We start from the raw sequence: 25,299 nt of genomic DNA on the forward strand, positions 1-25,299 counted from the left end.
TGCAGTCTGACCCTGCTGGTGCACTCAGATGGTCCCAGTATTTGCTCAGTATCAATCTGGACTAGATGTGAATTGGTCTGATAATTTTAAGAGCCCGCAGTACCTCAAACTAGATTTTCTACATCAGTATCTGTATTATAAATTCATTTTTACTTACAATCTCATCAGTCATCTGCGATTTCTGCCTGTTGTATGAACATATTATAAACCCAACTTTGCTTTAACACTGAGTAATACATTATCTTTATAGACATTAGAATCCGTCCTTACAAGACAAGTACGGGGGCAGCTCCTGCAACGCCGTAGCCCGAGCGCGTGGGCACGCTGCCGCAGAGCGCTCCTTTGCCTCTGCTAGGGCTGTCTTGCCAAACTTCTTGCCGCACGTGTAATAAAAGACACGGAAATTAAGCCTATGTAAAACGGGGTGTTTAATTAAGCAGAGCAGTAAGATTAAGTGTTACTGATTATTTTTAAACGGTGATTTGCCGCTGTTTACAGCAGACGCTTCTTTTTCTTCCACAGCCGCGGCCGATTCCGTCGCAGGGGACTTCCAGCAAAACCAGTAAGCCCGCTTCGCAGCCCGCGCGGTGCGGAGCCCCCGCGCAGGGAGCCGCGCCGCTCCGCGGGGCCGCCGGCGCCCTCCCCCGCCGCCCCGGCCGCTCCGCGCCTTTGTGCCGGCGGCGCGGGCGCTCCGCGGGGCGCCGCGCAGCCCCAGCCCCCGCGGCGCGGCGCAGCGCGCTGCTCCGCCGCTCAGCGCCTGCGTGCCGCGCCCGCGGCGCACTCGTGACCCGACACCAGCGCGGCGGGCGGGCGGGCGAGCCCCGGCGGCGGCGGCGGCGAGCGCAGCGCCGGTGCGCCCCGGCCCCCCCCCCCCCCCGGCGCGGCCCCGCCACTGTTTACGTTCCGGGCACTGCGACGCCTGCGCCCCGCTCCACACGCAGTGCCTGAAAATGGTTCCTTAGGACTTTGCAAAACGCATCGCCGCCCCCCTCCCCTTCCCTCCCCTCCTCCCCCCCCCCACCAAAAAAAAAAGTGCTGGTGCAAAATTGCAAAACTTTAGAGAGACCTGGATGGCTTTTGTTTTTCCTCCTCCCTATTTGGGCCAAAAATGCAGGACAGGAACTGTTGACAATTAAGTGATGAAACTCTCCAAAAAAATGGAGGCAGAGAAAGACTCTGGAAGAAGATTGGTGTGTAGCTGGCTTCTGTCTATTTCCTATTTGTGCCTTTTAAATGATTTTGCTTAATTGTTTGCACAGGGAAGAAATGCATGTAAAATGTAGGCAGCAGAGCTACTTAGTTTGCGAGAGATCAGCTTAGACACTCGGGAAGGGGGTGGAATTTAACCGAGGGGAAGGAGAGGGTGGGACAATAATATATATATATATATAATTTTTTTTTCCTGCGGGTAAGGGTTTGTGCTGATCAAGAGGGTGTTTGTAGAGGCTTGGCTGCCGGGGCGGATTTTAAATGTGTGCCGAGCGAGGCGGCGTGCGCAGCGCCGGGAGCGGCGCAGAGCCGCGGCGGCAGCCGGTGCAGCCGCGCTCCCCCCGGGACCTACCTTTGTGCGCGGCCGCCGTCCCCCGCCGCCGGCCGCGCCGCGCCGCGCAGCGCCGCCGCCGCCAGCAACTTCCCCGCCGGCCCTGGGCAGCGGCACCGGCCTCCGCCGGGCCTAACTCCGCGCCCCCCTCTCGGCAACGTTAACTCATTCCTGCCCCCTCTGCGCGGACCCCCCTGGCTTTCGGCGTGGGAAAAGTGCGCAGGCTCTGGCCGAGCCGCAATAACGCGCGGGGCGCTGCGAGAAACAGGGGGTTTGGGCTGGGGGAGGCGGGGGGGGGGGGGAAGGGATGGAAAGCAAATAAATCGCGGCGTTACATAATGCGATCTGTTTTTAAATCGCGGCTTCCGGTGTGACTATGGAAACACTTGGATTATGTAAATACCGAAACCCGAATACCGAGCCTCCGATTTAATGAGCCCCCCTCCCCCCCCAGGGAATTAGCTGGTGTTCACGTGCAAAAATAATAAAAATGATCCGGTTGCTAACGAGCCGTGGCTGCCGTTCACGGTTTTTACGTGATTGCAAAACGCATCAGTGCTGTAGCTTGTGAATTTTCAGCGACTTACGTGTGTTTCGTGTTTCCATTTAAGTGCTTGCTCCCAAAAAATAGCACAAGTTTTAGTTTTTCTGCAGCCAAACACCTGTTATTCTTGTCTAGCTTAGTGTCACGAGATGGAAAAGGTTGTGCATGCAGTTGTGTTATAGCTTGTTTTGGTTAAGGTTTTGTTTATTTTGTGTCTTGCAAGCTTAATTATTTCTCCCAGATTATATTTGTCAAATCATCCTGCACAATTCATGCGCTTTGCTCCCCACCAACCCCATTTTCTGTACCATATATTTTTGTTTTCTAGCGATCTATTGGCAGAAGGAGATACGATGAGAACGAGGACCTCTCGGATGTGGAGGAAATTGTCAGCATCAGGAGTTTCAATTTGGAGGAGAAATTAAAGAGTAAAATGTATCACGGGGATTTCGTGCATGCCATGGATGGGAAAGGTAAATGCCAGGGTGGGAGTGCTGCTGGGAGGGGGTCGGATGCCCAGCCCAGGCTTGCTGCGGGGGGCTGCGCTGGTGGTGTCTCCACGTGTAGGTCTGCTGCTGGGTTCATATTTCGCGCCCGCATCCCCCTGCCCGGGGATCCGGTGACGAAGCCAGGCCGAGCAGCAGGGGAGGCTGGGGGATGGCTCTTGCTCTGGGGCCCTGCAGCCTGGACCGCTCCGGAGGCGAGCGCATGCATGCGTGCCTGCGCGCCCCACCGCTGCGCCTGCAGCCGCACCTCTCCGGGGCTGCCCGGCCCCCGCTCGCAGCGGGCAACTTGTGCTCTGGCAAGGTGCTTTGGGTGCAGCTCCATGATGAACGGCAGTGCCTTGCGCTCCCTCCGCGGCGTGCTCCGCTATCGTGACCCTAGTGCACCACCGAGATTTTCAGGAATTAGGTCCTTGCAGAGGAGGCAGAAACCCCAGCCCCCACTTAGCCGGAGGTGATTCCTGCTCCCCCTCCGCCCCCTATTGAATCCAGGACCCTTTTGCAAAGGACGCAATTGATGAGCCTGTTCTCCGGGGTCGGAGACTTTAAAGTCAATAACTTCTTTGTGTTTCTATCCTATATTAAATTACGGCAGCCCCCTCCCCAAAGTCATTTGGTTTGCTTAGGTGACTTAAATTACTAAGCAGTAAGCAAAGCCAGACAGCCCAGCTCTGCAGCGTGTTTGCCTGCTGGAAAGGAAAATAGAAGAGGTTAGCCCGGGAATCCAGGGGATGAGGGTGGTTTCACAAGTCACCTTTATTTACTGCAGCATTGTTGAAAAGGATCCTGAATCCCAGATGGCTTTCACCAAACCCCTGCCTCATGGAGGACTGCCTGACCAAGCCAGCTTTCTCAGGAAAGAATAGTTTTGGCTGTAATCCTCATGAAATGGTCATAACTATGGAACCACTAATCTAGTTCAGAATATTTCCTTTTTTTCTCCTAGGCTTAGTTTTGCATGAGTATTTTAAGCTTCTTTTAGAATAGCTAATGTGGTGGAGAAATTAAATACCTATCTTATTTAGGAAGTTATTTGTTTAGGAGATAAGCTCTACCCTGACCCCTCTTCCTCCAAACAAAACACAAAACACCTATTTTTTTAACTCTAAAATGTTAATTAATTTTCCAGAAGAAGGTTGCATTTTACCCTCATTTTCTAAATACTCTGGTGGTTGCCATTGCTACATGCTAACTATAGTACAATCCACAATTTTCCTGGCTCAGCAGCTCTAAAATCTTTTGGTAGCTTTCTCCTTTCTGGGAACTTGAAAATAAATGAGTGTCTTTTGTTATTTTGTTGTGGTCTGTGTCTGCTTTGTTCAACCCCACAAGGGATTTAAATGCTTTGTTGGGCCATTATAAAGAAAGGGTCTGTCTTCTTATTTGCTCTGTTCTTATTTTCACTATTGGTTTATTTTTTCCTGTAAATGCAGGAGTTGAATTGAATCTAGGCAAAACAATGACTGTGTTTAGGAAGAATAAAAAAGTCAGGTTATATGAACACCTGGAATTGGTGGAATACTTTATTTAATACATGTTTTTGTTTTTATTTTTAATGATAACTCCTCATTGATTTTTTTGCCAGGAATGTGGGTTGGAGCTTTTCTTTAGAGATGCAGTAACACTCTGATGTGATTTTTGGCTTGAATGCAGTTTGTCATAGCTACTTCTTCTTCAGCTTGCCAGGCTGTATATCTGCCTCTGCTTCTTCTACTGATGTTGTTCTTGATGTTTGTCATCTGTTGACTCTGTCTTGGATGAGAGTGTCCTTTAAAAAAAAAAAAAAAAAAAAAAAAAAGTGAGAGAAATCAAGATTTCCCTAATACAGAAATACTTACTTGGTAACCTTATTTAACTGGAGCATTAATTACAGGAACTTTATTGCTACTAATCTAAAATTAAGTGTATTTTTAATGTTTTAGTAAAATGATAATTACTGTTTTCTGATTTGGTGAGTCCAGGGAGTAATATTATATACATAGTAGTCATAATTACTAACTGAATACATGAGGGAAAAGTTGTAAAGAGAGAGGGGAAAAATATATGCATAGGCACAGGAGCTTAGCCCCTGTTTTTCCTATTTCTTACAGTATGAGTTTTTATAGTAAGAAATACCACAGATACAAGTTTGAGTCTAGTGAGGTTTTTATAGTCTCCCAGGAAGGATGTACCTTGGTGGCTGAATCTTAGAGAAGCTAAACAACTCATGTGTGCATAAATATAACACATAAGGTGTATAGTTTATTTGTGAGTGTTGTAGTTGAATCACTAAAGATTCAAACAATGTTTTCTATTTTAAGATACATAGATATTTTAATGCACGGATGCTATACAAAACTGGCTCTCCTTTAAGAGAGGAGGAATAACAGAACCACAAAAATTCTACATGACCACTGTAATATTTTGTTTTCTTTTTGTGGCAAAGTGCTCCAAATGGATTACGAGATTTTTGTAGGCACCTCTCACCCAAATTACTGCTTTGTAACTTTTGCTCTAGTCCCCGAATCACTGATGTTCTATCAGGCCATTGCATTTAGAAACGCACAGAAAAGGCCAATTGTGTGAAATCTTCAGAATGAAGCAACAGGAGGATTCTGATCAGTGTTAAAATAACAAGCTTAATGCTCTCTCTCTCCTTTTTACTTGTGTGCTCTATTGTGACTTGCACACAAAACTCTTCCCTTTTCACCATTCTTCATATGCGCCAGGAATTGTTTAAGATTTCTATATATCAGCTCCTGCAGAGTTACACTTCTGATTAATTATTTTTTTAAAAAAGAAAGTAATCTGTTGAAAGTAATGAGATCTCTCACATTAAAAAAAAAAAAAGAACTTGTGTTCAAAGAATCAGGACATTATATTAAAATAATACAAGAAAGTTTTTTTTTTTTTAACTAAATATGAATAAATAGCTTAACCTACACATTCGCCCAACAAATACTAGCCTGCCTCACAGTGATTTAGTTAGAATTATCTTTTAACTGTTAATTTGGTATTTCATTACAGCCTGAGTGTTTCAGCCCAGGCCTTAATTGACAAACTCTGACTGGATTCTGTTTCATGTGCATCAGTGAACAGGAAAAATAGAGAGCAGCTGGGGGAGTATTGTCTGACAGTCAGTTTCCGGTTCGGACCTAAAATATGCATTCTCTTTACGTTTTTGTTTAAGTGATACTGAGAGATCTTTGGTGAGAGGAGGAAAATGGAGAATAATTTGAGAAAATGTGATGTGAGGTGCCAGTGATGTTGTAATTGATTTTTTTTTATTTTTTATTCAAACAGATTTTACTTTTGAGTATGTGCAAAGAGAAGCTCTCAGAGTTCCTCTTGTCTTCAGAAATAAGGATGGACTGGGAATTAAGTAAGTTGCAGCCAAATCTTAATGATTAATAAATGCTTTTATAAAATAACCATTATGCTTTGCACTTGAATGTGGTACTTTTTTTGATCTCCAAATGTATTGCAATTAGTAAGACTGTCAGCACCCTTGCGAAGATGAGTGATTGTTTTCCATTTATAAACAAGCAGCTAATGAGCTCTGTGAAAGTTAAATGCATACAGTGTGGTTCTAAACAGTCAAAAATAAGTCAGCGATAAAAGTTTGGAACAAAATTCAAGAATTCTTGCTTCCAGTCTGTGCTGTAATGACAGAACAACCTCCCTTCAATTTTTGACTTCTGAATTGTTTTCTGTGTTACAGGTGCAATAGCTAATGATGCCTATCTTTTACCAGGTGTCTCTTCAGAAGGTTGTAGCTTTGTAAATATTTAGTAGTTTCTAGTCAAAATGTGTTACTATTAGAGTATTTTTGAGGTCACATTTTGTTACAGCCATTCATAAAGGATTCAATATTTTGATAAACTGCTGACTTAGAGTTGTATTGTTTTCCTATCTAGATGTACAGCTCCTGCAACAATTTTTAAATAAATTTTGCAGTGTCTAAGAGAGAAAGATTTTAATGATATACTTGATCACTCACATTATCCATAGCTTGGATAAATGTCTTCTGATACTTTTGGAAATTACGGCTGTGTTGACCCTGGAACAAGAAGTGCCTAATAGGCACTCAGTAGTAATTAGAGGAGTGGTTATTTTGTCATATCTTTGTGTTGGGCTGGAATATTTTTTCTTAGAATATTAAAACCAACTACTTTTCCAATTAATACTGGATACATAGTAAATTTTTTCTGGGGAGTGGAAGTTAAAAAAATATATAAACATTAAAATACTATCTTTTTATTTATCTCTTCCAAGCCTCTCTCCAACTGAATCCTAATCTTCTGGAGAATATATACATGTTCTGTAATGTTATAGAAACCAGGTAGAAAACCTAGATATTAAATGAAAAAGGCTGGTCACTTCTTACTATTTGCAAGCAGTTCTATGCTATTATTTGGTGTTGTAGAAAAATAATGACTTTTTTCTGTTAAATTATTTGAGAGGACATTTGGTTAAGTGGAAAGTATTGATCCTTAAAGCATGAGAGGAGAAGGGTTACAATAAGCATCTGTTTTGATATTCCTAAACTGTACAATCTTCCATGTAATATTTATATGAAAATCTAAGAAACAGAGAAAACATTGTTTGTAACTTAATTATGCTTTACCTGCAGAAGCCATCTTGACACTCTTGACACTATTAGCCAGCCTAGCTCCTGGAGAGCCAGTTACACTCCCTCTTGATTGCTTGTCAGAATGTACACTGACACTGTATGCATATATATATATATATATATATATATATATATATATATATAACCATCACCTGAAGCTGAATCACTTTTGCTTTAGCAGGAGCTTTGTTATATACAGCGAATTCCTGCTCACTTGTGTGCTGTGCTGTAACTCATTCCGCTTGGCATTCTAGTTCTTCTCTTCCTCTCAGCCTCCAGACGTCATGGAAGCTTTCCCTCCTAGGATGGTTTTTCTGCTGTACTAGAACCTCTGTTTTTCTGACTCTCCCTTTGGCATCTCTGCTCAACTTGGCAGTGAGTTGTGTGGTGGTGTTTTTATTTATTTATTTTTTTTTTAGTGTTGTTGCTACTCTCTTTATTCAGTATATTTCTTTAAGAGGCTCCTCTTAGAGGAGTAATCTGCATATCTACTGTGGCAAATCATAGCTGAGGCAGGTGCTCTCGCTGTATGCATTATTTTTAATATACTGCTTCCAAAGGTCAGGCAGTAAACACTTCAAGAACTTCTTCTGAAAGAAACCATTTGCTCTTGTCTGCAACTAGAGAGTTATTAGGAACCAGTGACAGTCGGGCTTGTTCTTAAGATGGGTCTCTGCAATGCACTGGCTCTGACACCTCACAGGCACAATTCGTCTAAGCATTGATCTACCACATTATGTGTTCTTGTTAATATCTGCAGCTGCTGAGGCTCTGTGAAGCTGAAGGACAAGAAAAAGAGACATTAGGCACCATCAAGCATCTGTTCTTATGCTTGAGTGAAGTGCAGGTATGATTGCCTGTGCCTTCTCTCTTGCTCATAGTGCTGTCTTCATGTTGCGGTTGGCTTGAGAAAGTTGTGGTTCTGAAAGCAAGCAAGATATGCACCTTCTCTAGCACCTACCATCAGTTCTAGCAGCCAGATCTTCCTCCTGTATGTGAGGAAGTTCACAAATTCCCCATCCTAAAAGAAGAAAGCTGGGAAAATGTTTCAACTCTTACTGTGCCAATATTACCTGTCAAGCCAGTGCTCCATCACTGGGGAAGTCTGGAAGTGAGAGCTCATACCATGAGCAGAAATGTGTGGATTTCAGATTCTCAGCCCCGAATGGCAGAGCTTTATTAGAGCTGGATAAAGAGTACTGAGCCCTGGCACCACGGTACTTCCTACAGCTGCCTGTAGCAGACAGTGGTGCCTCCAGAGCTCCGGCTCCCTTCTATTCTGTTGATGCCAGACAAGATTCTCCAGGAAGACTCCTTCTTTCCTGGTGTCTGTAACCTCAAGGTGTAATATCTGTTTCTCTTGATAGCTAATTATTCAGAATTCTGTAATGAGGCAGTTTCACCTTAGCCATTTCAACACTCAAATCTCAGCTCACACATCATCATTTGCTTCCCTGTTGTTTCTGCACCCAACATCTGGAGAGCTGCCACTTGGCACTCTCCTCCACTTTCAGTTAGCTGTATACTTTGGCTGAAGCGTTGCAGTGTGATAGTGACTTTCTGAGAGTCAGTTTTGCTCTTTCTTCTTCTATGGGTTCAGAGACTGTTCTCCAGCTAGTGGTATTTTGTAAGGAGCACGATCTGTTTTTGTTTCATATGTTGGCTTGTGTTTCTTCAGGATGTGTTGTTTTTAGATGTATTCACAGGCAGCCTTCTTATTCTTCTTCCTGGAAGTCACCAGTAATTGTTCTTAAGACCTTGAAGAAGTGAGAGCTTGGGCTGGGTACCTGTCCCTTCTGTGGCCATGAGCAATGTATATAGGTAGAACAGGTTGTAGATGTATTTCTGTATTTTACTGAAGCAAATTCAGTTTGCTGTGATAAGCTTAAAATAGTCTCATAAACCAGGCTTGACTAGCCAGCTTTCTTGTTTGCTATCAACTGCTGATGACATCTTCCCTCTTTTCTAGTGCTGTTTCCTTCTTTCTCTTTTGTGAGCCTTCCACACCTCATGTGCAACTTTTTCCAGTAGGTGGGATTCACTGCCAGAATAGAAGAGAATAAAAATACTGAAGCTTTTTTTAAGATGGTATTTTTGATGAATAGTATGCTAGCAAAAGTGGGAGCAAATTATTTCTGATAGATGAGCTTTAGATGGTTCCTGCACGAGATCAATGGAATTCTTCATTTCACAGGTAGTTGGGCAAATTGTTCTGATATTTCCATTCTCTTCTGAATCACTGAATAATGACTGCTCTGGTGGGTTAAAATACTAGAATTTTTAGATCAGTAATCTTACAGGAAATTCCATATTTTAATCCTTTTTTTTATTTAAATAAGCATAAGTTATTAGTTTAAAATGATGTTGTAAAGAAATTGTACATTCTTGGGAGTAGATGCTTCTAGAGTAGGAGGATGTTGGAAATAAATTTTATACACATTTTAAATAACAAGTGAAAAGCACAGGCAAACTTTCATATTTGGCACTCTGCAAAATAACATGATTTATTTTTATTCATATTTGCATTTCTTACATGTATCTATCAAGAATAACTGGCACATAATACATAGGTTTTGTAGATGTGTGGATATTTACACGATGTGTATATTTTACTCCAGCAAAATCAAAATAGTATGCATTGACACTGGTCTAGGGTAAACTTGTTAACTAATTAAACTGATCTGAAATCATCAGAACCCTTAGTCTCATTATCGTGACATTTACTATTTGAAATAGTGAGTATCATAGTCTGTCATACCATCACTGGAGGGAGACTGGACAGTTTGCCTGTGGATTTGCTTTTCGTTTGCTGATGAGACTCTGGAGCCTTACATTCCACTTCAGGCACCACAGACAAATTATGCTTTAGTGAGCACAATCTCTTCTTTCCTGAGTCTTTTCTGGCAATACTGTGCCTTGTACAGGGAAGGCTGTGTTTCGTAATTTGATAGATTGGGCCTTTCCCATATGTGAGGTGACAGGCTCTTTGGGATGCTCTGATCTATCCAATATACGACATGCAGCGTAAGATGATTTTCAGACTTCCGACCTTTTGAATAACTGATGATATGTGCTTCCACTTCTGTTTGCTGTTAAGCAGTCAGCTTGCATGTCTGCGGCTGGCAGATGTACAAGGCATAGCTGAGCAGTTTGGTTACCGTGACTGGAGATACTGCAGAATGGCAAGAAATTAGATGGCTGAGGAAGAATAATGAATCTTTGAAAATTGCTTTCATGTATGTTTCTGACCACAGTGAGTTGTTACTTGTATGGTTAGAAGCAGAAAGGTCAACGTCAGCTTGTGCTCTCTTAACAGAAGAAAATCTGTTTTCCTCAGAGGGTTGTTTTGGCTGTTCCTGCAATTGTAACTTGGAGAGAGAGTGCTGTTTAGAAAGATGTTGTCTCTATTGTCTGAGCAGCAGTCCTCTTGCATTGTATTGTGGTTAATCAGATATGTGTGCTCCCCAGCGCTCGTTCTAGTTAGTACTTGAATAAGAGACCTTTCTAGAGAATCTGTGAACTCTTGATAAACTCTTTAAATTTGCACTAGTGCACACTGAGGGGTTTGCATTTCTTTTCTGTTTGAGGCAGCATGATTTGTCTGTAGCAGGATGCTGAAACTCTGTTCAGATGCAGTCAGTAGAAATATTGGGGACTTTTTTGAGCAAGTGGAGAGGGGGCTCCACTCAAGGCTGTAATTTCTCCCACAGTTTGGTAGGTATGGTAGTTGTTGCTGGCTGCTTTGGTGGATAGTTTTACTGTATTGTGTTGTTCTACCCCCAAAATGATCATAGTTTGGTATAAAGTGACCCCACTATATTGTTCTTCACTTATGTTTTTATGATACATGAAATCACAGAACGGTTGAGGTTGGAATGGACCTCTGGAGATCTAGTCCCACCCCTCTGCTGAAGCAGAGGCACCTAGAGCACAGTGCACACGATCATGTCCGGGCAGGTTCTGAGTATCTCCAGAGAAGAAGACTCCACAGTCTCTCTGGGCAATCTGTTCCAGTGCTCTGTCACCCTCACAGTAAAGTCTTTCCTCATATTGGGGTGGACCTTCCTGTGTTTCAGTTTGTGCCCATTGCCTCTTGTCCTATGCTTTGGCATCACTGAAATCTTTGGAAGCATATTAGAAGTTTTTTCATGCAAGGTGCATACCTGAAAAACACATTACATGGAAAAAAAATCTCTGCTCAGTTCTTTTGCATTGTTGAATGTTTCAGATTTACATGCAGAAAAATAAATGAACCAACATTTACTAATTAGTATAGGACTGATGACATTCAGAGAAACATTTTTTGCCATCATAGAGCTGCAGCAAATCAGCTCCAGTCCTGTGAGTATAGCAGTTGCATTGGGTGGAGCTGGAGATAAAGAGGTACAGTAATTTACAGACTTTCAGCAGTCAGCAGAATCGGTTTTAATTAAACCTGGCCCTCCCAAGGTAGCTCAGCTACAAAATGGGTTCTCGTACTTGAAACATGCTATGTTCAAGGTTGAAATTCTTCCCTTAGTGAACTCTTTCTGATGTTTGATACATTCTGGGGGTACAGAGAAATAAAAACCAATGATATGCCAGGTGTGCTCTCCGAAGAGCCTAACATATAATTTCATTGGTAAGGAGGATTATATTCTTTCAGTCTGAGTAATGTTTATTGCCAGCTGCTGCTGGAGTTCTCAGAAAGACTGGATTTACTTATGCTTCTGTGTTAGGTTGTTGCTTTTTTTTTTTTTTTTTTTTTTTTAATACAAATGTGAAAAAGAATACCCATCTAATTGTTATGTGTATCTGGACATAAAGTACAAGCAAGTGTTTTAATTTGAAGTTGAGCCTAGCACATTCTTCTGGCCCCCAAGTAGTTACTTCCTTCCCTACTTCTGACTCTCTAGTGCTTGGATAAAAAGATGAGCTCTGAATGAACCCTGAAGGTCACTAGATTCAGGCTGTTTCATTCCAGCGCGGGAGTGAATTCCAAAGCTCTGGGGCCCTCGCAGCTAAATGCAAAGATGTTAGGGTTGGCGGAGACCTAACAAAAGATACTGTCCAGCCTCTGCATCCCACCAGGGGAAAGTGATAAGGATAAAAGTAAATGGACAAACAAAATTTGGCAAATACTTCTCAAGATCTATGCGTAGCGCTATTTTTTTTTATCTTTTCAGTGTTTTCTCAAAAGTAAAAACCTATTACTTTGAAAATGGCCTATGAGCTGAATAGCTCTGATTTTCTAACTGAGTTATGTCAAAAGTGCTTTCAGAGCAGAAGCAAGTTGTTTATCTTCAACCCATGGCAGTACAAGGGAGACAGAACCACCTAGCTAGTGGTTCCCACAGAGCTGTTCTTGATTACAATTCTGTAATTACTTTTCATGCAATGCCCTGAAGATGTGAAGTGTGAAATATCATCGTTAAGATGAAGTGAAACAATTTAAGCACTCCTCTCCTGCTTTTGTTTTAATTTTATGTTAAGTCTATATGTTGCAAATTTTTTACTCTTTCCTGATGTTTAAAATTCACACACTTGATATGCTAGACTATTATCTGGTTACATTAAAGCCTAAGATATTGTCTGTGTTAGAAGTGATGTTATGAGTACACTGGCATCAGTGAACCCGTTGTGCTGCCATTTGATTTAATTCTAAGTTAGCCCTAACTAAATTGAATGAGAATTTTCCTACCCACTAAATACAGCCAGGTTATTTTCCACTAGGGGATGTTGTTTGATATAGTGTTTAAAACAAAGGGACTTTAATTCATAATTTTCAATATTTTATTTACAACCTGTGAATCCAACATGTGATGATGTGACTTTGAACAAATGGATTTACATTTCTATGCCTCAGTTTGTATCCACTGGCAAAATGATAATCCTTACCTCAGGGAATATGTGAGAGGCAAGACCATTCGCAAAGCACTTAGAGTTGGTTAGTAAGAATGTGCAATAAAGGTTTGGGATTTTTTTGAAATCACCTCCAACCCATTTCTTTCCTTCCCACTCCAATGCACGTAGAAAACTGTTGCTAGAGAGTGCTTGAAATAACACCTTCTCCTCCTCCTCCTCCGTTATCAATAGAGGAACTTTTGTACATTTGCCAATCCAAAGATGTTATGTATGTCATTAAAAATTATACTGTCCACACTTCACTGAGGCCTTGCTTGATTCCACCTACTGCATTATGGACAAAAGAGCACTTTACATTTATTTCTCTTTTATTATGGTAACGAAAGTGTACCCTTACTTATCTTGACAGTATTTAACATTGCTTTCTTTGCTAATTATAGAATGCCTGACCCGGATTTCACCGTCAGAGATGTGAAGCTATTAGTGGGTAAGTTATTTTGAATGCACTGGATTAACTCTATACAGAACAGAATTGCTTTGATATACTTGCCCAGTTGTGTTTGTAGACATTCATGATAACTCTCAGTATCTGAGTGAAGGCAAGGAGAAGCAATTTGTAAATTAAAAAGGCTGGGAGAACCCTAATTAGTAGTTGTGCTGACCAGTCTGTGATCTCATGTTAGATAATTGGCCATTTGAAGTAGAATGAATACTTGTGCTCCTAACAGGTGTCCTACATACACTTATGTGATCTTGGAAGACGACTGTTTTATTGATTGAGTACCTTTTTTTTTTTTTTTTTTTTTTTTTTTTATCTCTTGTAGAGCATCTGTTTGTAAAGGTATGATTGGAGCCATATCACCTTTTGCCTGTGCTCTCCTTACAGTTTTTATCAGTGTCAGGCTAGGTCAGTGCTTTGAGGAAAGGTTGCCAAGAGAGACTGAACACAAAGCTTTGCAAACAGCCGTTAGTGATTTGATAGGAGGCACTTTGTCCTGAGTCAGTACTGAATGAGTGCCTTCTCGTTGTTTTTAGAGGTGCAGTCTTTTTGATAAGACATAAAACAGATAAATGGTGTCTGTAATTACAAATACTTCATAGCAATTTTTGTAAAAGAAAACAAAAACTATGAAATAGCTACATTTTGTGTATTGAATACTTCACTGAAATATTCTTTTAGTTAAGATGGATATATTATTTGTCATTTGTCTGAAATTGTTACTGAATAAATGCTAGTGTTGGTTAAGTAGTAGCTGTGGAGGTAGTGTTGGTTGCCAGTTTTGTTAGCTGCATTCTTAATATTTAGAATTTATTAGTATTATTTGCCAGTATAGTGACAAGAAGTAATATTTTAAATTAGTCCAATTGCTGCATTATAAAAAAAGATTTTTTGCAAAATTATTCTTGACTTTAATAATTCATAGGAATATCAAGTCTGAAAAATACCTAGTTAAGCAAAATGAGGGGGAGGAACTTGTGCCTCAATTCTATTTGGTCAGGGGTTATCTGTAAAGGAGGGGTTATCTCTGATAATCCCTCCTTCACAAACAAAGCTTGGCAATGTTGCTTAATTTATGATTATTTATAAGTTTGGAAAAAAAACTTCTTTGGTAGAAAATGTTAAAGCAGTGGTGTGGGAAGTGTTGTTTGGTAGCATTTTTGTTGATCAATCTGTAGTTAAAATAGGAAGTCATATGAGGGCAATTGGAAGTACTTCTAAATTTTATGGATTCCCTAAATACTTGCATGTACATGTTTGTAGATGCTGAATCTGTCTTCCTTTGCTGTGGAGAAGCCTAATGCATATGCCTTTTAGTTATCAGGATGCTGTTTTTTATTTTCTGTGAATTTGTTCCATAGCTGATAAACTGCCATTTCTGTTTCTGAAACTGTTGAAGCTGAAGATCTGACTTTGAGATGTTTTGGAACAGAGTAGTGTTGCATAACAACATTGTTTTTCCTGTATAACAGTCAAAGTGTGGGAGTTACATTTCCTTAAGATTGATGTTCCTGGAAATATTAGGGGGTGGAGATTCTTATGTACGTGGCCAGCAAAGCAGGAGGATATTTATAAATAAAATTAGATTTATAGAACAATGGAGTAGAAATAACAATCATAATTAACTTTGAGATCAACTTCAGTACAAAAAGTGAGCAGTTTCTCACAGCTGGTTCAGCAATCCATGTATTTATGTACTAGGCCAGATAGGGCACATCTTATATCTATCTTTTTATTGTGTTTGGACAATTGCCCTTTAGAATCATTGTACTGAACCTGTAATTTGGTCATGAGCCCTGTCACCTGCTGTCTTTTTTTTTTTTTTTTTTTTTTGAATACAATTGATGACTTCTGTCATCACAGGTGGAAAATTTGATTAAAAGCAGGTGTCTATGCCTGATTTCTAAATGGTGTAGTCATGAGCTCAGGAAACATATTGGCAAACAAGTTTCATATTAAATATCCATGCTGATAATTTTTCCTAATCTTTGCTTAATAAGCAAAGATTCCCTTGCATTCTAATGTTCAAACAAAGCTGATGAAAACTCTGTTTTATTAATATCTCCTGTGATTGTGCCAGCATTTTTTTGGCAAACTTTTCAGATCTGACATGAGCCTACAGGTAACTACATTTCTGAAATGCAGTGTTTTCAAAATATATTCTATATGTTCTTGAAATTAGAAGGGGAATGATATTTTGCAAATGTGAAATGGAATGATCATAACTCTGCATTTGAGTATGTGTGGGATTCAGTAGGTAGAGAATATGCTTTGAAAAATATTGTGTTCTAAGTAAATTTTTAAGTGCCCATCATTATAGTGTGCAGGTGCTATTTAAACCTATTATTTGTTCTCTTTTCTTAGAATCAGAAAGAATTTACAGAATATTTTAAAGTTTTTATTCAAAGTCCGAAAACTGCATACATTTTGGAGGAAGTTGCTGAACCTTTGGTCTCAGATTATTCTGAAATCTTAACTTCTGTTTATAACATGATTGTTAAATCATCTTCAGACTAGGGCAGCTACAAGTCACAAGGAAATAATGACATTCGATTGCTTTTTAATTTGTCTGTGAAAATTCCAGCCTGTGGCAATAGTGGGGGGGAGAGGAAATTTATTGATCACTGTTAGTGCTTTTGATCACTGTTAGTGCTTGCTTGGTGTTTTTTTTTTTTTTTTTTTTTTTTTTTTTTTTAAACAAATACCAGCTGTAATTTAGATCTGGTAGTGTTTATGATTTATTTAGGATTATACATTAAAATGCATGAATGTTCATCTATATGTGTTATATACAAACGAAACACTCTTCCAGTGCTGTAGTTTTACTTTTACTTTAAAGGACAAACAATTTCAAATGCACAGTTGGAATAATGGTTATAACTAGACATTTGGCTCCCACCTCCATATGAAAGATATTGTGGATACTCTTTAAACCTAAAACTGGATTAATTTCAGCAGTTGGAATTTGTCTGATCTCTGAAATGGCTACGAGCCAAGAAAACAAATAGAGAAGAGGAGAGGAATTATTAGCCTGCTTAAGAACTTAAGACAACTCTTGAAAGAGGAAAAATTATATTGTAATCAACTATTAGGCTTTTTAACTTCATTCTCTAAGGTGGATTTGAATATTGATTCTGAAAGACAGAATGTCAATGTCGTCTCATCATAAACCGATTTGAAATTTGGCAAAGAGGGTCATTGTCCCTCTTACATCTCCTTTGAACATTTGTACTAAAAGTTATGAATGCTATTTCTGCAGACTCCACATTTTTCACTCGTGGCATGCCATACTAGTACCTTGTTGGGTTTAGTATATGCTTAGGAGCTAGTTAAAAAATAAGTGCGCTGCAGTAGCTAGTAGGTATTGGGTCTTTTTTTGTTTGTTTGTTTAATTACCAAACTTCTTGTACATTTACGATTGTTACCTTCAGATCTGCATAATATTTTGGTTTGCTTGCTTTTGTACCTTTGAGGCTTTGTGTGCCTTTTTTTTCCTAGTATGTGTTCTCCTACTTGCTTGTTTTAAAGGTCACAGGCTCTGAGCTCGTGAGAAGTGCAGAGAACTTATCCGTATTGTCCATTTCTTCCTCTCTGTAACCATAATCAGACTCTCAGCCAGTGAACAGGCACTGTCTCAAGGATGCTCCCAGCCAGCATTACTGAGACACTCAGACTCTTTTCTTGGCTGCTAGTCATGTAAATGTAAGTCACAAAGCTCTCTAATTCCCTACCAGTGTCTTTACAAAAAGAAGGGCTCGGGTTAACTGAAGAACTGATTATGGGGAGTATCAGGTATGTAAGGTGGCAAGTGCTGGGTAGCACAGTAAGTACTACCAATTTTTCCTCAGTTTGTGTGATTTTGAATGACTTACTGCTCGTGAAGTGCAAATGCGCAGAAGAGGCAGCTATGATCGATGTTTTCCAGGCCTCTGTTGTGTCAGCTCTTCCGTGCTGATGCTTTGGGGCTCACAGTATGGAGAGGAGTCATAGATGGAAAGAAAAGGAAAAGCTTATTTTCCTGGATGTGTGTGCTTGAATCTCCAAACACACCTGCTTGAATGTTTTATGCCAATTACACTAAAGAACAACAGAAGTATACTTGCCAAGATTAACCTAAGTCTGAGCAAGTGGTGAAAGGTAACTGCCTTGTTCAGCGAGCTGTTTGAAACAGGACTTCTGTGGCAGCCATTGACCATCTCTAGCCTTTGCTGCTCCTAAATTCAAGGACTGAATGCAAGTCACGTGCTTTAGTCTTTGATGTCAGAAAGCCAAAGCATTCTATTTTCTATTCTATTTATTTTTATATATATATAGTTCTTCATGTATATCATATAATCTGAAAAATGGAGCACTGAGTGGTTTTGGAACTTATGAACCAAGTAAAGGAGAAAAAAGAGGAAACATGCATGTGTGTGTGCATCAGTGTGAGCTCCCTTTCTCTTTCTTTGGTGTCTTTAGTGGTTTCCATGGGTCAGCATTGATTGAGTTTAAAAGAGTTTCTGCTTTTCTCTGGCATCTGCAGTGTCTCACCCTTTGACTTATAATTGATGTCTACCCTGCCTTTATCTTCCTGGGTTTCACAGTATGGTCAGGAAACCTCTGGATAGGTATGGAGTCCCTGCAGAAACGTGGTGTCGTTTTCTAAGCAATAAAGGCTAGTCTGGGTGTATTTGCTTTAGTATTTTAGTTTTTAACTGACCCCTTTTCAGTGTGCATGCCACAGGCCTGCTGTTTATCACCATTTGATCCCAGCTTTTGCACTCATACGATGCCTAAATAAACCTAAGCACTCTTGCTGAGTTCTGTAATGTACATCGCCTCGTCTGTCTACAGGCTGAGGAGGTCCAGGCTTAGATGTAGCTGTGTGTGCCACAGTGTGTATGCATCCAGGGAGTCAAGCTTGCAAAGATAGGCTAGTGGCGAAAGAAGCAATTTCAAAACATGTTGAGGATTTTAAGAAAGAGAAGAGACTTTCAGTTATTTTGATCCCTGGGCTGAAGAGGTTAAAGTTGTGACCACAGCAGTCACTTCTGTAGGCACAGCAGCATTGTTGTATAGAATTCACCATGCACAGCCAGGCATTGTACCAGTGGGAATAGTGCAAGTACAGGACTTATACTATTCATGGGGTGGTCTAACAACTGACATAAACTCACTGATTGATTTTGTTTTTTTCTTTAAAAAGAAAAAACTCACTAAGGGATTATTAACAAGATTAAAAATAAGTATAGAAGCAGAGAAGAATATATCATCAATCACATATTTTTCAAATAAAATCTGACGTTGTAGAACAGGCCTTAATCCTTAAGCAGGTCGAAAATGTTTGGTTCACTTCATTTAGTTGCTCTGTTCTTTTCACTAACTGGGCTGAAAGGCTCTGTTGCTTTTGACTTGAATAAAGATCTAAGTGAAGTTGAAAGCAACAAAGCTTTTAAATTGGTAAAATTTGCACATTGAGATATGGCTTTAAAAAGTGGACAGGACAAAGCTTTGAAAACTGTTGCAAAGAATATTCTCCTGGCCCCAGGCGATGATGGAAAAGATGGGACCTAATAGATCATTTCAATATTTGATTTCTGTGATTCTGTCAAGTCTTTAAAGACCTGGCTGCAGCCTTTGATCTCCAAGACAAAGGGTGAAAGGAAAAGCAAGTCTTTATGGATCTCTGCTTTCTTTGCTGGGAGCAGCTGAAGAGACACCTGACCTGACGATCACTATGTTTTGCCTTTCTCATTTGGCATATGAAACACCAAAAAAACAGGAGCTGAGCCAAAATTTTCAGTTACAAATTGAGTGTTTAAAGAATTATGTGTGAAGATCTCTGCCTCAACCTCAAGTTTATAATCATGGTGTCAATGGAGAAAGATAATAAAATGAATTACATCATTAAATCCCAAACATTTGCAACATTTGCAACAGAAAGGCCCTTTAAATAGAGGGGTTTGGCCTTGCAAGTTCGAGTCAGTGCGTGCTGACAAGTATCCATTCTGTAAGAGATGGTATGTTCTGTCATACATCTACAAATAAATCTTTAATTCACTAACTGACGAGAAATTAAGGACCACATCTTACTCTGTTGGAGTGAGTTATTTCATTTATTTATTTATTTGACTACTGTGGAAGAATTAGGCCTGCAGACGAGTATTGCTTTGGCCATTGATATTTGTTTACAGGGTCACAGAATGGTTGAGGTTGGAATGGACCTCTGGAGATCATCTAGTCCAACCCCTCTGCTGAAGCAGGGGCACCTAGAGCACAGTGCACACGATCATGTCCAGGCAGGTTTTGAGCATCTCCAGATAAGGAGACTTCACAACCTCTCTGGGCAACCTGTTCCAGTGCTCTGTCGCCCTCACAGTAAAGAAGTTTTTCCTCATATTGGGGTGGACCTTCCTGTGTTTCAGTTTGTGCCCATTGCCTCTTGTCCTATCACGTGGCACCACTGAAGAGAGTCTGGTCCCATCCTCTTGACACCCTCCCTGAAGATATTTGTAGACATTGATAAGATCCCCTCTCAGTCTTCTCTTCTCCAGGCTAAACAGGCCCAGTTCTCACTTCTCACAGCCTTTTTTTTTTTTTTTTTTTTTTTTTTAAATCAGAGAGATGCTTCAGTCCTCTAATCATCTCTCCAGTAGCTCCATATCTCTTTGGTACTGGGGAGCCCAGAATTGGACACAGTACTCGTGAATCACAGTCCACCGAGAGAAAGTAATGTAGTGTGCACAGTAAACAGCACTGCCTCCTTTTCTCAGGTGGACACCGTGGGCTGGGGGGTGTGAAATGACCTGCTCCGGTACAAATTCACTGCAGCACTAAAAATAGGAGTGGGAGTCTCAGTTTGCAGTCTTCCTGTAAACAGTAAGTGGTGTACTGAATGTTTGCTGCTAGATCTGAATGTGGGGCACATGGGAAAAATTGTAGCCTCTTTGTGCAGAAGACTGAGATGGGGTGGCATGTGTTCCACTGCTAGATAATCTAAGTAAACTGATTTAAATAATTTAATTTCCGTGTTGTTGGGACAGAAAGGATTACAGTCCTTCTGTATATGGTGAGTGTCAAGAATATGTAACAGCCATAAGCTATGGTAGGATCTATATCTTTCATCTAGCCTTTCTTTTCTTCCTATTAAATATGTATACTGCTGTAGTCCACAGGAACTCCAGCTAAAATGAGAACATACGGTTTCTTACAGAATGACTTCAACTCACCTAATCCATACAGTCATATTGTTGAATATAGGGGATAATGAAAGGGGAATGAAGAGAGATGCAAAGAGGGTATGCACACATTTTAGGTAAATGATTTTTCTGGATTTATAAGATATGTAAAGTCTCGCTATATAAAGCTAAAAGTATGTTTTTATATATACTGTGTATATAGCGTGTGTATATATATCTGCACGCGCACACACACACACACACACACACACACACGTAACATTCAGTGCTCAATCAAGAGTCATAAGTGGTGTCTCCACAGAAGGGAAACTTGTGGCGCTGGCAGCAGGTCAGGTGGATCAAGGCAAGAGGAGAGAGCAGAGACAATGGTAAGAAAAAAGAATTGTAATACATTACAGAAAAAAGAATTACAATTCTTTTTTCATGCATTAGCACAATAGTTTCCAAGCTGGCTGTGCAAATGTGCTCTGCTTTTTGTTAGTAGCTAATCAAGAAAGCTGAAAGCAAACCAGATAGCTCTCTGTGTGTAACTGCTGCCTAATGATTTTTGGTTCATTTCTCCTGCGTGTTTGCTCCCCCTCTCCAGTTGATCTTGTCTGAAAATTGTATCATGGTTGAATTCACATCAAACTACAAAGCACGTTGAGAGGCGCATAGTGTGGTCTGCAGGCAAGCAGGGGAAATTTTTTCTTAATCAAGGTACAGTTCCTCATCCTCTGAGAGAAAATTAGCCGTGCAGATAAAAAAGAGGGACAAAGCAACCACACACTGCCGTTCAGAATACTTTCCATCATTTCTGCTGAATAGGGACCTAGTGTTGCTTTTTCTATAGAGCAACGCTCCATTTGTTTCAAGGAAGTTGTGAAATTGGACACTGAGAGAAGGAGCTAGGAGGGAGGCTCATTAGGGAAACTTTGTTGTAAGCAGTGGTTCCCCAAATCAAACAGACTGCTCAAAGGAAGTGCAAAAGTCTGCCCTCAGACATGCATCTAAGTCTTGATTAAGATGTATGGTTCTCCCCCTGTGTGGGGATTTGCTCTGTGAATGGGAGTGCCGCGTTCGGAAGAACAGAAGACCTGAGTCAGGAGTCGTTAGCTGCTGTGTCTGCAGGAGTCTTGTGTGGCGGGATGAGAAAGAAGCAGTGAGATCTTGCTCTATGCCTAGTGTCCAAATAATTTAGTCTTCAAAGCACAGTGGACCAGACCCTTTCATGGTAGAACAGTCAGGACTGATCGTGTGCGATATACTTGTGTGAAATACTCCATTCATTGTAAGATTTCTCTTCTCCTTGCTCATGGTTATGGTGGCCTGTGGTGTGAACTGTGTTTGGCTTGCTCTCTGGCTTCTGCTTTTTTTTCATCTTTATGTATCAGCACTGTTCTGCAGTGTCCAGTTTGCAAGCTCTGGGTGGGACTATTGGGATGTTAACCAAAATGGATTTAATAAAACAGCTTCACTCTTCTCATGCTTTTGAAAGCCAGTTCCTGTGTAGCTTTATAAAAAACAACTTGTCAACTTGTTCTTAAGCATATGTGGATTCAGACTGAGGGTACCCCAATTTCCAGATCCTGGAAGTCGCACCCTATGTTAGTCAGGTGACTCCAGTCCACGCGCGAGAGAAAGTACATCTCTTGGGAGGTGAGAGGAGGAGGGATCCCCCAGATAACGATAGGCCCGCTGCAGGAGCAGCTGGGCTTGGATGCTTCTCGCAAGTGACTGTACAGTAATTGCATGTTAGTGCTATGCCCATTGGTCTGAGAATCCCAAACCAGAACCTTTTAAGGGGGCTGAGTCATATACCTGCCTCTCTATCTTTTCGGGGGGGAAACGGAAACTCAGGAAGTAGTGTAGGTCAAGGCCAGTGACTTGCCTCTGATATTGTAAGGCCATTTGCAGTATTACAGTAACATTTGTTTGAAATCCAGTCTTTATGAAAACAAACAGTTCCTCCAGTATAGTTTCATGGATAAAGCTTGTGTTAAATCTCCAACTATTTTTCAAAACACTTTCTTTTTAAAAGTCAAAGTTCAAAATGTTCTCAGAGTCTTGCTGTTGGGACTGCCAACACGCTTTGTGCTCTGACGCTTTTCTGTAATTGGGAAACCTGCTAAGTCAGACCTCCACCAAAATCTACAAATGAATGCTACCACTGAAGAGGTAGCTAGGTAGGAGTCAAACCAATGGTCTATCAACCAAGAGGTTTGTATCGTACTGTCAGTGTGAGCCAGCCGGACTTCTAGCTATTGCATTTCTACTTAAATGTGAGAACTACAAAGAGGAAACATCTGGACAATAAAAAAAGAAAGAAAGAAAACAAAACACGCTATTTTACTGAGGAGATTCATTCCAATTTTGTCCAGCAGAGTTTCTTTTCCAAGTGCAGCATTGAAGAAACATTGTCTCATCCTTCCGTCTTTGTCTCTTTGCTTTCTTTTCCCTGGAGCAACCTCTCCTGTTCCCTTTGTACCTGTCTGTCTTTGATGAGACCGCAGTACTGTACATCCTCATTATACTCCCTGATCTCCTTATAGCTTGTGAAGAAGTAGTGATAAATCATTCTAGACTAGAGCACTTGCTGCTATGATAGTCTTGCAAACTGTGATCCAATAACGATAGGGAGATCAACGTACTTATCTGTAAGCAGTGCCAATAGGACTTGACAGGTGTGGGTTTTGTTTGTTTTTGCATGGAATCTATCGGTTCTTTGTGGTAGCTGGTTACATGTGCAACCACATGTGTCGATCAGACCAAGTAATGTGATTTCTGAGCTGTTTCTCACTCTGATGTGCTCTAGCCTATGAAGAATAACAGTGAGCTGCAACTGACAAAACTCTGGAACTGTGCTGTGTTTCTTCATGGGCAGAATTAAAATTAGAAACTAGACTTAGGAGTTTCTGCTTGGATTTTTTTCAAGTGAAGGTTACCTTAGTGATTTTCCTAAAGTCTGAGGGCTCTATCTAAGCTGTCAAAAACTGAAGCAATTTGTAGCTGTTCTTAAGCAACCCACCCTTTAGGACTCTCTTGATTTCATGGGCATCCACTGATATTAAGGTAGAACAGTGCACGTTTAAAGTGGGAATCTCTTGGTATTAAAGTGATATATTGCAGAACTTCAGAGGACATTGCTTCGTTTGACACCCACTGGTTTTGTGCCTCCTAAATAGCATATTGTTTAGGGAATAAAAAGAAATGCTCCAGTTTGTAATATTTGGAGGGGACGCTGAGGCTCTGGTTTGGTGTTGCCATATGGTCTTCCCTCAGCAGCTGCCAGCTCTGGTGCTGTCGTGTCCTCTCCTACCCCAGTTTTCATGGAACTGTGCTGTGAAGCCGGCAGGGAGCTGACCCAGCTTAAAAAAAATTATTTAAGCTTCATCAGTTTCTTGATTACTGGTGAACAGTTTGCATCATGAAACCAGAGCCTGGGGCATACAGAGGTTAAAACTTATCCAGTGGCGCTGATAGACTGAAAATAGAAACTTGTCCTCTGAATTCCAGTATTGTGCTCTGGTTGCCAGACCATCTTTTTTGTAATCTAAACTGGCATTTAGTTTTTGCAATTGCCACCTATTTCGTGTCCTCGTATTGTGTCTCTATTCTCTATGCTACCCTTGGCTGCTGCCTCTAACAACCTGTTGGATTTTTGCCACCCAGTCTAAGTTGGTGTCCTGCTCATTCTCTCCCTTCTGACTTTGCTCTCCTCTCCCTTTCCTGTATGCTGGCACAGGCTTTGCTCTGATCTTGCGGTGAGGTGGTTCAGAAAGTTGAATTGGCAGGAAACTAACCCTACCTTCCTCCCTTGCAAAGAGGAGGAGATTTTTTTCTTCTTCTTCTTTTCCCCTTCCTGCTGGTTTAGCTCTCAGCACCAACTGGTGCTAGGCTAAAACGTGATGGAACTGTACCTTCCTACCTATGCTGTGAGTGTCTAATGGGAGGCTGTGCTTCAGAAGAGTGCTTAGTGAGTGAGTCTTGGTGCAGGATTAGGCTTTCTATGCAGTGAAATAAATAAAATGTATGTAGGATTTGATACTCCCTCTTTATACTCCCTCCCCTTAGAAATAAAAATGAAATGTTACAACACTCACTTGCCTATGTTTAGCATGTCCGCTGACCTGCCATCTTGGAAATAGAGCCATTTCTATTTTTAGAGCTGAGCTTCCTGTTTGATCTCTCTTCAGATTTGTCCTTTGCTTAACACAGCAAAACTCTTTAAAGAATCTTTCTTAAACTGGGGCAGTCTTGCTAAAAACAGTCATGTTTGCGTCCGGATATAAACACTAATAAATCCCCTTTGAATTAATGTTTTAACAAGTATTAAATGTCTCAAAATAATGTACTCCCATCGTGTCCAAACATGAAAGTGGAATTGAACTGATACGTTGATGTAGTCACTGTCATCTCAAAGCCTCTGTCTACAAGTGGATTTGGAAATGAATTGTCCACATGAGCAAATTAACCAACTAGCTATTTTAGAATAATTCCTCATAGTCACAGTTCTGGAATAAGCACCCTCTGATTTAGCTCATCCAAACTGGAAAAGAGCTGTCTTACTCCAGAGTAATAGCACCCAAAATCATAAATA

General features: G+C 40.8%; 1 protein-coding gene across 4 annotated transcripts in view; it reads left to right on the forward strand.

Moving 5' to 3' along the window:
- Positions 1-1,071: 1,071 nt before the first annotated feature.
- Positions 1,072-25,299, forward strand: part of KDM2B (lysine demethylase 2B) — a 120,841-nt gene continuing 96,613 nt past the window's right edge. For 3 of the 4 annotated variants that reach the window (XM_062589794.1, XM_062589797.1, XM_062589795.1), the window contains exons 1-4: positions 1,072-1,190; positions 2,413-2,557; positions 5,870-5,948; positions 13,484-13,530. In XM_062589794.1, coding sequence (XP_062445778.1) covers positions 1,140-1,190; positions 2,413-2,557; positions 5,870-5,948; positions 13,484-13,530 — 322 coding nt within the window. In that variant the 5' untranslated portion in view covers positions 1,072-1,139. Of the gene's footprint in view, positions 1,191-2,053; positions 2,243-2,412; positions 2,558-5,869; positions 5,949-13,483; positions 13,531-25,299 lie in introns of those variants that run through there. The other variant, XM_062589796.1, reaches the window with a different exon arrangement.

Source organism: Rhea pennata, chromosome 17 (assembly GCF_028389875.1).
Source record: "Rhea pennata isolate bPtePen1 chromosome 17, bPtePen1.pri, whole genome shotgun sequence".
NCBI lineage: Eukaryota > Metazoa > Chordata > Aves > Rheiformes > Rheidae > Rhea > Rhea pennata.